Raw genomic sequence first — 12195 nt, forward strand, 5'->3', positions numbered from 1 at the left:
CATTACCCCGTGGATTAAGAATACATATCAGCAGTTTTGCTTTGCAAAGATTATTGCGGATCTAGACTGAAGTGGTTGTCATGCAGCCTTTAGCAGATTTCTGGCCCAAACCCAGTTTCTGACTCTCTTGGAACATCTTGATTCTTGATCCCTCTGCTGAATGTAAATGAAAACATCGCTATTGGTGCCCCACTACTCATTTCTTCCTGAACTTGCACTTTCCTCTTTATAACATTCAATTAAGTTCCCAGTCTGGGCTTGCCTGGCTGGGATGCAGAGCGGAAATACGACCAGCTAGACAATCTTAGTGACCCTGCCATGTATCACAAGAAACACTGAAAGTCATAGTTCTTAATAAGAGGTTTCCATGTCTAAATCAGGAATCTTGACAAACTTTTTAATCCACCTCCAGGACCTGTCAGCATTAACAGCTCTGAAGGAATCTCCTCTGGGCTGATGAGGGGCTGTGACTCAGTGGAGATCAGCCATTTTGTGTGCAGGAGATCTAGGCCCAATCCTTGGGATCTCCAGCAGGAAGGACCGAGCAGTAATATCAGGGCTCTCTCAACTTCACCCGCCTCACAGGGTGTCTGTTGTGGAGAGAGAAAAGGGAAGGAGATTGTAAGCCGCTTTGAGTCTCCTTCAGGGAGAGAAAAGCGGCATATAAGAACCAACTCTTCTTCATCTTCAGTAATATCAGGGCTCTCTCAGCCTCACCTCCCTCTGTTGTGGGGAGCGGAAAATGGAGGCGATTGTAATCCGCTTTGAGACTCCTTTGGGTAAAGGGGCATATAAGAACCTCCTCCTCCTCCTTCTTCGAATCTCCAGTGGTGGATTTCTTGGGCATTTCCATACCTGTTAAATGTAGTGAAATATTTTCCTTATGTATTCGCTACATTCTGGCCCCTCCATGTCATGTCGCCAACATCCAGTGTCTGGGCAATAACTGGCTCGCTATATCCTCCCTTTAAAGCGCGTGTTGGGGATTCGCGTAAAGTGGATTCCCCTACCTATTTAGCACTATCTACCGGAGAGCAACCAGCAGAGGGAAGATATGGCAGCTCAAATGCACTTGAGTCACCTGCCTCGTCCCGCCCTTGCCCTTGCCTCCCTCTCCCTTGTTCCCAGGAACAGGGAATTCATTTTAAAAATGGCAAACATCCCAGAGCAACAAAGTATGCAGGTGATGCCAGAAATATAACTATTTTTTTTTCATAGTTGTAACACAAAGCATGCCTCCCAAAAGTTTTCTCTCTTCCATTAAAACACCAGGAACGATATTAATTTTTAAATGTCTTAAAGCAGTGGTCCCCAAGCCCCGGTCCGGGGACCGGTACCAGTCCTTGGATCAGTTGGTACTGGGCCACGGCTCCTCCTCATCCTCCTCCCCGGCTGCTGCCTCGGGGGCTGCCCTGCCACTCTGCCGCCGACTCACCTTTGGTGCTCTCCAGCGGCAGCCATGGCTGGGGCTCCCCCTTGACGTGTAACTGCGCAGCTACTGCTGGCAGCACCCCCCAGCGGGTGGCGGGAAGTCAGGGCGGGAAAGCAAGTGGAGCAGGAGCTCAGGCGGTATCGGCGTCCCTCGGCAAAAGACTACCACCACCCCCGGGCCTCAGTAAAATTGTCAAGCGTTGACCGGTCCCTGGTGATAAAAAGGTTGGGGACCACTTTCTTAAAGGACTCATGATCCTAAGGGGTGGTGTTCAAAAAGCACTATTGAGCTATGATTCTATGCATAGGCATTTCAGCAGAGAAGAATGAAGTAAAAATATTTTTAGCAGGCATTGTGGGACCTTTAAAACACAAAGCAAGGTGATTAGTTGCCTGCATTGATTGACAGGCGGAAGCACAATGTGTTGCTCTCTTCCACCATTTCCAACAACAGTTGTGGAGGGTGAGACGTGCCAAAAGGCACAGGCAAAGGTGAGACAGGAGAAAAGGTGAGGGGAGCGGAAGTGCAAAGAAATGTAGCACTTTGCTATTAAACTAGCATATCGCTATTTTTACTGAAGTGCAGATATGTCCGTTGATTTTACCAACCCATAAGTAGTGCCTATTTGAGGGCATAGCCTGGCCGTGGACCATTTCACTGAGAGCCAACTCAGTTTAGTGCTTAGTGCGTTTGACTGGAATTTGGGAGTCACAGAGGTGAATCCTCAGTCCTGTGTCTACCATGGAGTTTTTGGCTAGTTACTCCCTCTTAGGCTCCTGTGCTTCAGTCACCGGGAGGAGGTGACAGTTGTGCTACAGTGAAGAATTCTTCATTGCTTGCTGAGAGGAAAGCAATGAATGTATAAAAATGGATAAAACTGATCAGCAAGAAGAAAACCACAGCTGGAACCAGTTTGCAGAAATGTCTTCTGTCTTCTAAAGCCTTCCCTTATCTCTGTGACTCTAGCTTCATCGTTTTCTGAGACACTCACTGGTTTACAACACTTCCATGAGTGAAACGGATGTGGTTGAAAATGGAGACCTGGAGGCCAACTTGGACATTGTGAACACCATCATCTTTCCCAACTTCACCATCTCGACAGTGAAAGTTGGGAGTATAGAAAGACAGGCCTCCAGGGAGATACATCTGACTCTTGATCAAGATGCCATTCTGTGGAGCACCTGGCATAACAAGGTGAGAACATTCATTAATCACTTTCTAGATTTACCGAGGTTGCATAAGGTATAAAGATCTGCATTGTACCATACATGACGCCTCCGTGAGAGTCTTTGAGCCTTTTATTTTAAACAATAGTTATCAGGGTTGCTACCAAAGAAGCATATGAAATGTTACATTTAATCACATTAATATTTCATAAAGACATACTCCTTTCCCTAGATAATGCTCCTTGTCTTTGTTTGCAGACGCTGCCAGATTCCAGGTGTACCAAAAGCTGCCTCCCTGGTCATGTGAAAGTGGTCCTCGAAGGAAAACCCATTTGTTGCTATGAGTGCTCTCAATGTGGAGAAGGAACCATCTCCACTCAGGAAGGTGGGTGACAAGAGAAAAGGACGTCCCTTTGGGTGTGGAGAAAAGAATCAATTTATTACTTTCTGAACCCTGTTCTAGAACTAGGTAGACTAGTCCCCCTCCCCCCCCCTCCAGTTTTCAAAGGAAAGGCCTCATGGGGAGAGACTGTTGAGCAAATGGAGAAAAGTTCAGAAACACCGGCTTTTATGGCTTTCATGGGGGTTGGTAGACAGTGGTCCTTTATCAGTGTCCATCCTGTCAAATCAGACTTCGCAGGAGTGTTGGGAGACCCAACTGTATTCATTAGTACGGATCCCCCAAAATCTTCTGCAAGCTCCTTGGATCCTTTGAAAGGCATGCAGATGTCCCCTGGGCCACCTGTTTATTGGCACACAGGTTATAGCCGAGTGATTCTGAGCCAGTTATAATGTCACTGGGTTGGTGTGGATATAGTGGGAGAAGCCCACTGATTTCAAATTGAAACACTCAAGTGATGGTTTTCTCTTTGGCTTAGTTCTTGCTCTGTATTTCTACTAGAATATCGAGCCTTACACTACAGCAGAAGTCAACTTAGGGAACAATACTTTGGTAGTACTTCTCCAATATCTCAGGCATTCAGGTAGTGACCACCCGGGACTTCCTTGGGGTGGGGTGAGATTAAGGATGAACCAGGAACACTATCCTGCAAAGCTCTTCATCTACCAATGAACTTCTGTTCTTCCACAATAATTCCATGTCATCAGTGCTTTGACTCAATCCTCTCTTTGTATTCTATAACAATTGAATAGAAATCTGAGGACGAAAGAACTTTGGCCATCGTAACTGATGGTCCAGATTGGGTGAGTGACATGGGGAGCACATCCCTTTCGAGCCTTCAGGTCCTCTTGGTGGTGACAATACCACTAACCAGACATTCTTCTGGGTGTGGAGTAGTGGAATCAGCCAATACTTAGTTCTTCTTCTTCTTGACTGAACAACCCTGGAAAGTGGTGCAACCATACAATACAAAAACCTTTAATGGCATCCCAGAAAGTGGTGCTAACAGGGAGATTGCTGTTTGGCTCTCTTGCTTTCAAGCTATGGTGTCCCACAAGGTTTCACCTTGACTGGGAGAGGGAGAGACTTCCAGCCATGAAGGGGAAGTCTTTGGGCCATTCCACACACGATAAAAAATGAAATTCTTACCTTCTGTAAACGCTATATTTTTGGCGTTTTGCACATTGTCGTGAACATCCAGTGTTCCAGCAGCAAACCGGTAGTTAAATCCTCCATTTTAACGCGCTTAAGGGAAATCAAATAATCTGGATTCCCCCTGCCATGTCATGTGAGCAGGATGAGAGCAGCTAGAAGCCACTTGGAAAAGACACATGCGTTACCAAAGTGGCTGAAGTAGCGAGATCTCAAGCTCCAGTGTGCGCCCTCAAGCCCACCTCCCTCTCTTTTGACCTGGAAAGGGGATTTCTTTCTTTCTTTATTCCTTTTTTTGAAATAAGACTGCCTGGAGCAACGAATAGCTGCACAATCACCCAGGCACCACTCAAAATAAACGTTTTCCCACCAGCTTGCTCGTAAAGCATGCTTCTTCCCTATCAGGGCCGTGGTGAGCCCAAGGTTACCCAGCTGGTTGCACATGGAGGAGGAGCGGGGAATCAAACTCAATTGGAAGCTGCAGCTCTTAATCGCTACATCAAGCTGGCTCTTTGTAGTTGTTTTAATAGATGAATGTTTTGACCCATCTTTTCATTTCAAAATCTAGATCCACTGAGTCACAGACAGAAAGGGCAGGGAATGCCATATATGTATGCAAGTAGGTTTTTGTGTGTATACACATTTTAAAACTCCCACACTGCTGGAATTTGCTTGAATGACATACAAAGTAGCTCACATTGCTGTGGATATGAATGAGATAAAGCTGATACTGGAGTCCCTTTTGCTCTTTCCAGATGCTGCTCATTGCACGAAGTGCCCAGAAGATCAGTATCCAAACTCCAACCACACTCAGTGCATTCCCAAAGAGATCACTTTCCTTTCTTATGAGGAGAAACTGGGGATTGTCCTCATTGTTTTGGTCATCTTCTTCTTCATAGTCACACTTCTAATTCTAGGAATCTTCATTAAATACATGGACACGCCGATAGTCAAGGCCAACAACCGAGACCTTACCTACACGCTTCTCATCTCACTCCTGCTTTCCTTCCTGTCCTCCCTCCTGTTCATTGGCCAGCCAAGGAGGGTGACCTGCCTTCTCCGACAAACAGCCTTCTGCACCATCTTCTCCATTTCCGTCTCTTCTGTGTTGGCTAAAACAGTAATTGTGGTGGTGGCCTTCATGGCCACTAAGCCAGGGAACAGGATGAGGAAATGGGTGGGGAAGAGTCTGGCAAAGTCTATTGTCCTTTCTTGTTCTACTGTTCAGATTGGCTTCTGTGCCCTCTGGCTGGGCATCTTTCCCCCTTTCCCAGAGGCTGACAAGCACTCCCACCATGGACAGATCATATTGCAATGCAATGAAGGTTCTGTGGCCATGTTTTATGGTGCCCTGGGCTACATGGGCTTCCTGGCTGCCATCGCCTTCACAGTGGCCTTCCTGGCCAGGAAGCTTCCTGGAGGCTTCAATGAAGCCAAGCTGATCACCTTCAGCATGCTGGTCTTCTGCAGTGTTTGGGTGTCCTTTGTGCCCACCTACCTGAGCACCAAGGGGAAATACATGGTCGCCGTGCAGGTCTTCTCCATCTTGGCCTCCAGTGCTGGGCTGCTGGGCTGCATCTTCCTCCCCAAATGTTACATCATTGTAGTGAGGCCTGATCTGAATATCAAGGACCATCTCATGATGAAGAGCCAAGATGGAATTTGACTCTCAGTAGAGTGTTAATCATTGTTGTGATTCTAATGCCTGTGTTGCCTCTGCACTCACCTCAAATTTGAACAATCTGATATGCTATTCAGGGAAATGTCTTTAACATACATAATGTAATGCATATACCTTGCTGTCCTGTTCCCCAAACTTAACCTTTTCCTATCTTATTTCCCCCTGTCACATGTGCAGTGTGATTGCTTAGTGTTTTCCTTGTGTCTTATTGCGTAAATAAAGGCACATCCTTATTTTAAAAGGTATTTGCTGTCGGCCTTGGATTCCTGAAGGTCTTAAACAACTTGTAAACTGTGCGAAAACAGATCCATGCTAGTTGATCCCACTTTTGATCCGAGCTTTTGGGATTCCCATCGGTGGTAGTGTGGGAGATGGAAACAGGTGCCTTAGGTCAAGAAAAACCTTGAAAAAGCCTTGCAAGTCTTTTTTTTTTCTTCTGGGTGAAGGTTGGAAATGTGACTGCAATCTGTCAGTGTATTAGAACTCAGCTTCAAACTCTTTTCTGTCTGAAGTTAGGGGTCTGGGGATGAGCCATTAATCCCCTAGCTCAGGTTCATTCAGTGCTTTCATGTACTGATGGACCCAGTTGGAATAAGATAATTGTTTTTCCATCTCACACCTTGCTGGAGTGTAACACGTAAGAGACAAAGAAGATGACCCCTAGAAGGCTAGAAGTCCTCTGCTCCTATTCCGGCAGGAAGGCCTGCATGCCCAACGGAGGGGGATTCCCAAGTGGAGATTATATGTTCTCTGGGCATGCAGAAGAAACTCTGTTCTCTTCCATCTTGGACACTTTCTTAGATGGGCCCAATCGGCGCACTACACATGATCCTTTCCAGTGAACGCCTGAGAGAATGAACCTGGGGCCTTGTGTTTACAAAGCTCTAACCCAGAGCCATGCTGCCTCAATAAAAAGAAAGAAAAAAGGAAAAGAAATTTCCGCTCACAATGCTACAGATTGCAACGAGGATCTGATGTCCGAGGGTGGTTGCCTTCCTAGACCAGGGTCTGATCCAGGGATCTTTATCCTGGCAATGAAACTGCTCTATTGGACCCAATTTGACCATGCCGGTGCAGCAGCCATGACAACAGAGACTTGTTCTGCCTTTCCCCCAGACTCACAGGTATTGGAGGCATTTTGTAATGGCTCACTATGGATTATTATTATTATTTATTGATTTGATTTGTATGACCGCCGCTCTCAGAAACCGGCGCGCGGCGCTTCACAATAAATCACTAGAAATCAATACATTAAAACCATTAAAATACCCTATTAAAGCCCCATAAACAATGACTCGGTCATAATGATGGCGATTAATTACTATTCCCATACAGGCCCCCTAGATGAGCAGCAGGGAGCAGATGGATAATGGGGCATGGGTGGAACAATCTGGGGAACCAGGCCAGTCTAATAATGGCCTCTCCCACCGGGGAGAGGTTCCCGATCTTAGCCCCCGGGGCCATCACGTGGGCTCAGACAAATGCCTGATGGATGACCTCTTTCCCCATCCATTATCTGTCACAACCTCCTAGCTTCAGTGCCTGGAAGATTTATGATGGGATTCACACCAAGCCCCTCTCTGCATCAGCTCCTCTCTTTTCTAGAGCTGTGTTTTATACCCCATTTTTCACAACCCGAAGGAGTCTTAAAGCAAATTCCAATCGCCTTCCCTTCCACTCCCCACAACAGACACCCTGTGAGGAAGGTGGAACTGAGAGAAACTGCTTTGTGAGAAGAGCTCCAAGAGATCTGTGATTTGCCCAAGGTCACCCAACTGGCTGCATGTAGGAGTGGGGAATCAAACCCGGCTCCTCAGATCAGAAGCCATGACCTTATATTGGATGTGCTCCAAAGAAAAATTTGGTATTTTTGGGATTGAGTCGAAGTCAATTTGGGTCTACCCATATAGGGCCTTGGATTCAGGCAACATGGCTATATTGAAATAGATTTGACTCCATTATAACCTATTGGGCCATTCAGTTTAAGAGGAACCATTGCCTGTATATTCAGGGGTCGGGGCTGGAGTTTGAGGTAAAGGCACCAGATTTGCAACATGACTGCTGGAGTTGCTCCTCAAAAGAACCCCCCATTTCAAAAAGGTTGAACCAGGGGTCCGATGCTATGGGCACCTGAAGAGGGTGTCCCCATCCCACCTGCATTCTTTTGTACGGTGGGAGAAAAGGGCTGGCTAATAAAATCCCAGATGATTCCTATAGCCTCTTTTCAAGGCCAGCTCAGGAGGAGGAGCAGTGCAGCAGTGCCCAGCAGAACCAGTGCTCTGTAGCTGGGCCAACAGAATCAATTTCACATCAGAATAGATCCGGGGGGGGGGGGTGAGGGGCATTACTGCAGACATGGCAGATCCAGTGCTACGTACGAGAGCCCAGCAGGAGAAGCCAGTGCCACCCTAACGGTGCCCAGAATACAACTCTGAGCCATCCTGCTAGTGCTCCCCCAACAGCTGAAATGAGCACCACCAGGCCATAATGCAACCTCTCATTTGCCTGGTCACGGGTACAGCCATGCTGATTATCTGTCTGTCTGTCTGTCTGTCTGTCTGTCTGTCACTCATCCCACAAGGGGCTCAGCATAATACAGAAGAATAAATCTTAATACACTTATTAAAGCTAATCTCAAAAAGATGCACTTGGTAGTATATAGCTAGATGGCTTGAGGAGAAGAGGTAGAGGCCAACAATGGAAGGGGCCTACAATTAATCATAAGATCGGCGAAACTGTATAAATCCCACAGGGCCCAGATCTCGGCTGGCAGAGTGTGCCACCAGGTTGGGGCCATGACTGAAAAGGACCAGGCCCTAGCTGACAAAAGGCACACTGGTTACGGACCAGGGGCCACCAGGAGATTCACTGTTTGAAAGCATGAAGCTCTAACAGGGATATATTGGGGAAGGCAGTCTCGCAGATCCATTGAGTCCAGTCTATTAAGGGTGCTGAAGGTCAAGATCCAGATGTTGAGCTTGATCAAGTGCTCCACTGGAAGCTACTGCAGCCGAAGAAGCATTGCGGTATGTGTACTCAATACGGGGTCTTAGACTGAGGTCCATTCCGCACAGGTTTAATGTAGCAGGAGTGTGGCAAATTGTAATCGCTACTAATTTGCAGTTTTGCACGACGTCGCACACAATCTGCCACACTCCTGAAAATGATCAGCAAAAAGCGCTTCGTTGTAGCGCTTAAAGGGAAATCCTAAAAAGTGGATTCACCCTCCGAAAAGCGCTACACTCTTGCAAGCAATCTGCAACAGTTCCGAAAAAGACCTGTGCGTTCCCATTGTTGCGGTTTCAGCAAAGTCCCTCCCTCTGGCTCTCTCCTCTGATCTTCCGGCGAAGTGATCGCCATTTTTTTTTCTCGGAGCGAGTGGAGAACAACGAACCGGTGAGCCGGCTACTCCAGCTGCAGTCCCTCCACAGAGCTGCTTTAAGTCACCAAGCACATCACAGCCCGTTTGCAAGTTCCCTTTATTTTCGGCCGAAAATCACGCCCGTGCACGGGGGGGGGATTTTTTTCACTCGGGGGAGCGTGGCAACAATGAATCGCCAGCTCATACACCACCTGCCAGCTAGATGGGTCTTTCCATTGCAACGAATCAACGCAGATTCGTTGCAACATGTTTTTTTTTTAAACCTCTCATAAAGGGAAAGGGGCTTTTCGGGAGCATGATAACGGCCGCCCATTGGCTGTTCGTTTGAGTGACGGCCAGTGGCGGGACAAAGCACAAAAAAAATTGCTTCCTGGATAGCGATTTTTGGAGAGATCCCAAACCTGTGGGAAACGATTGCAACGCTACTGAATTCAACTACAAAGGCACGTATGCATAACGCCGAATTCCACTATTTTAAATTCCGGAATTGCTTAGTGTAAACAATTAGCCACATTGATTCTTGTGCGGAATGGGCCTGAAAGTTGTTTCCCCCTAAAGTTAGGCCAAGTTCACATGCTCTTTCCATGACCCAGGCCACGTGGTGTTGCTGAGTTCTCGCAAACATGTTTTCTCCATCTCTGCACCTGCGTACAAACCCAAAGAAAGAGCCTGTGGCAATGCAGATGCTTTCCTTTATAATTATCAAAATCCTGGTGATTTTTTCTGTATCTCCACCAAGCTCCAGGGAATTAGGGAAAAGTTCACTCAGAAACCATGAGAACGACGAGCAAGATGACGCAATGTCTTGCAACAGGACCAGAAAGTCTGATGCATAAAAGCATTTTGCTCCACTGAGTTCAGGGGACAAGATGTCTGGGGGGTGCTGTGTTGGTGGGAAGCTTTCAATCCTTCCCTTTCCGTCTGATCAAGCCAGGGCTGGATTGCTCAAGTGACTACAGCACTGGTTTTGCCAGGGGATCCTGCACCTCTCTCTGTCGGTCTCTGAGTACCGTCTCCTGGGAGGGGAAAAGGTGCACACAGGCAGAGAATGGTCTTGCTTCTGCTCCTGCTGCTTCTTCTTTCAGCCTGCAGAATGGGAAGTGCCGAATGCCCATTTGCTTTGCCAGTGGATGAAATTCTACCCTTTAATATCCTCCGGAATGGGGACCACGTCATTGCTGGGCTTGTCACTTACATGGTTACTGATGAGATATCATATGGCTTCAGGGAGTCTCCTTTCTTTAAAAGGAGGCGGTAAGTCAGACCTTGGTGCGTCTTTTCAATGTATGTGATGGAACAGAATTCCGGGTACAAATGTCCGTGTGCCGCTTTGCTTCCATCTCCTCCATCTATTAAGGGAGCAGATATTGCTACGTGTTTTCCACTGTCAGGAAGCTGGGAGTGAAGCATCTCACCACGGCCATGATCTGCTGGATTATGGTTTTGTGAGTTGTGTGGGTTTTGTGGCTAGCTTGGAGCCGTAGTTTAATAATTATTCATCCTCAAGAATCTGACAAAGTCCTCTCAAACAGGAGAAGAAAGACATGGATTTGGTGAGCTCCTCACCTAACTACCATAGGTCTACCACAGGACTTCCGGCAGGGTATTTGTAAGCATTGTTCCTCCAAGGGAAACAGACGACCCAATTAATGTCCTTACACAAGGAGTGGTGGGTGGATTGAAGCCCCATCCTAGGTAGGCACTGTGGACTGTACTTGTTGGAATCAGAGGGACTTGCATTTGAAGGGGATGAGATGTGTAATAAGTCTGTGAGAGAACCTCTTTCTGGTGAAATTTCAATCCCCCTTTCTCTGGCTAGGCAGCCCTTAGAAGCACGTGAGGGATGTGAGGCTGGAGAACCCCAATATTACTGAAGAAGACCTGGTTCTTACATGCTGCTTTTCTCTACCCAAAGGAGTCTCAAAGCAGCATACAGTCACCTTCCCTTTCTTCTCCCAACAACAGACACCCTGCGAGGGAGGTGAGGCTGAGAGATCGTTGGTATTACTGAAGAGTTGGTTCTTATATGCCGCTTTTCTCTACACGAAGGAGTCTCAAAGCGGCTTACATGCGCCTTCCCTTTCCTCTTCCCACAACAGATACCCTGTGGGGTGGGTGAGGCTGAGAGCCCTGTTATTACTACTCAGTCAGAACAGCTTTCTCAGAGCTGTGACGAGCCCAAGTTCACACCACCACAATTGCTTCTGCCTTGTATTCAGCTGTATTGTTCGGACGGCTTCAGGATGTAACTTATTCAGATAGCTGTTCCACATGTGAGAAGGACCGTATTGAAACGCTGTCTACGCCATCCCTTGATGTATATACGTATATATTTCCCAGGACGTCTCAAATGCTGAAGTGGAACCTCCTTGCCTTCTCATTGGCCGTTCAAGAGATCAACCAGAATCCCAGGCTCTTACCTAATAATACCACTCTGGGCTACACCGTCTATGAGAACACTTTCAATCCCAGGGTGACATATGATGCTTTGATGGACCTCATATCCTCTGGCCAGGAGACCATTCCAAACTACAAATGTGGCAGACAGAATCAACTGCTGGCTGTTCTTGAAGGGTCTCAGTCTGACATCTCCATTGATGTTTCATTGTTCTTGAGCACCTACAAAGTCCCTCAGGTATGAGCCATGGATGGGGCTAATATCTCTGAAGACACATGGATGGACTTTGAAAGGTTTCTGTTACAGATCAAAATAACTTACATATTTACTTATGTACTTATTCATTTATTTTCTTAGATTTTTATACCACCGTTCTCAGAGACTCATGGCGCTTTACAAGAACATGGAAAAAATATAGAACCCTTAAAATCCCCAGCACATTAAGACCTGTTAAAAGATGGCTATTGGTTGTAGTTAACACCCCATCTCCTCACCCCTCCCCTGTCCAGCTAGCAGTCCGGAGCTCATTCCTTATGAGCTAGAAGTGCCCTGCGGGGGCCATAGGTAGACAAGCAGTCCTGCAA

General features: G+C 47.0%; 1 protein-coding gene across 1 annotated transcript; it reads left to right on the plus strand.

The window, feature by feature from the left end:
- Positions 1-2440: 2440 nt before the first annotated feature.
- Positions 2441-5816, plus strand: LOC143833851 (vomeronasal type-2 receptor 26-like). The gene is made up of 3 exons (XM_077330076.1): positions 2441-2626; positions 2857-2983; positions 4906-5816. Exons 1-3 carry the CDS (start codon positions 2441-2443, stop codon positions 5814-5816), a joined length of 1224 nt encoding a protein of 407 aa, XP_077186191.1.
- The last annotated feature ends 6379 nt before the right edge of the window (positions 5817-12195 follow it).

Source organism: Paroedura picta, chromosome 3, assembly GCF_049243985.1.
Source record: "Paroedura picta isolate Pp20150507F chromosome 3, Ppicta_v3.0, whole genome shotgun sequence".
Classification (NCBI taxonomy): Eukaryota; Metazoa; Chordata; class Lepidosauria; order Squamata; family Gekkonidae; genus Paroedura; species Paroedura picta.

What these genes read in the sequence shown, in the direction of transcription:
- LOC143833851 (XM_077330076.1), top strand. Translation starts at nt 2,441, where the DNA reads ATGAGTGAAACGGATGTGGTTGAAAATGGAGACCTGGAGGCCAACTTG. An exon ending in GGAGCACCTGGCATAACAAG is followed by an intron (nt 2,627 to 2,856) that starts GTGAGAACATTC and finishes CTTTGTTTGCAG; the next exon opens with ACGCTGCCAGATTCCAGGTG. An exon ending in AACCATCTCCACTCAGGAAG is followed by an intron (nt 2,984 to 4,905) that starts GTGGGTGACAAG and finishes TGCTCTTTCCAG; the next exon opens with ATGCTGCTCATTGCACGAAG.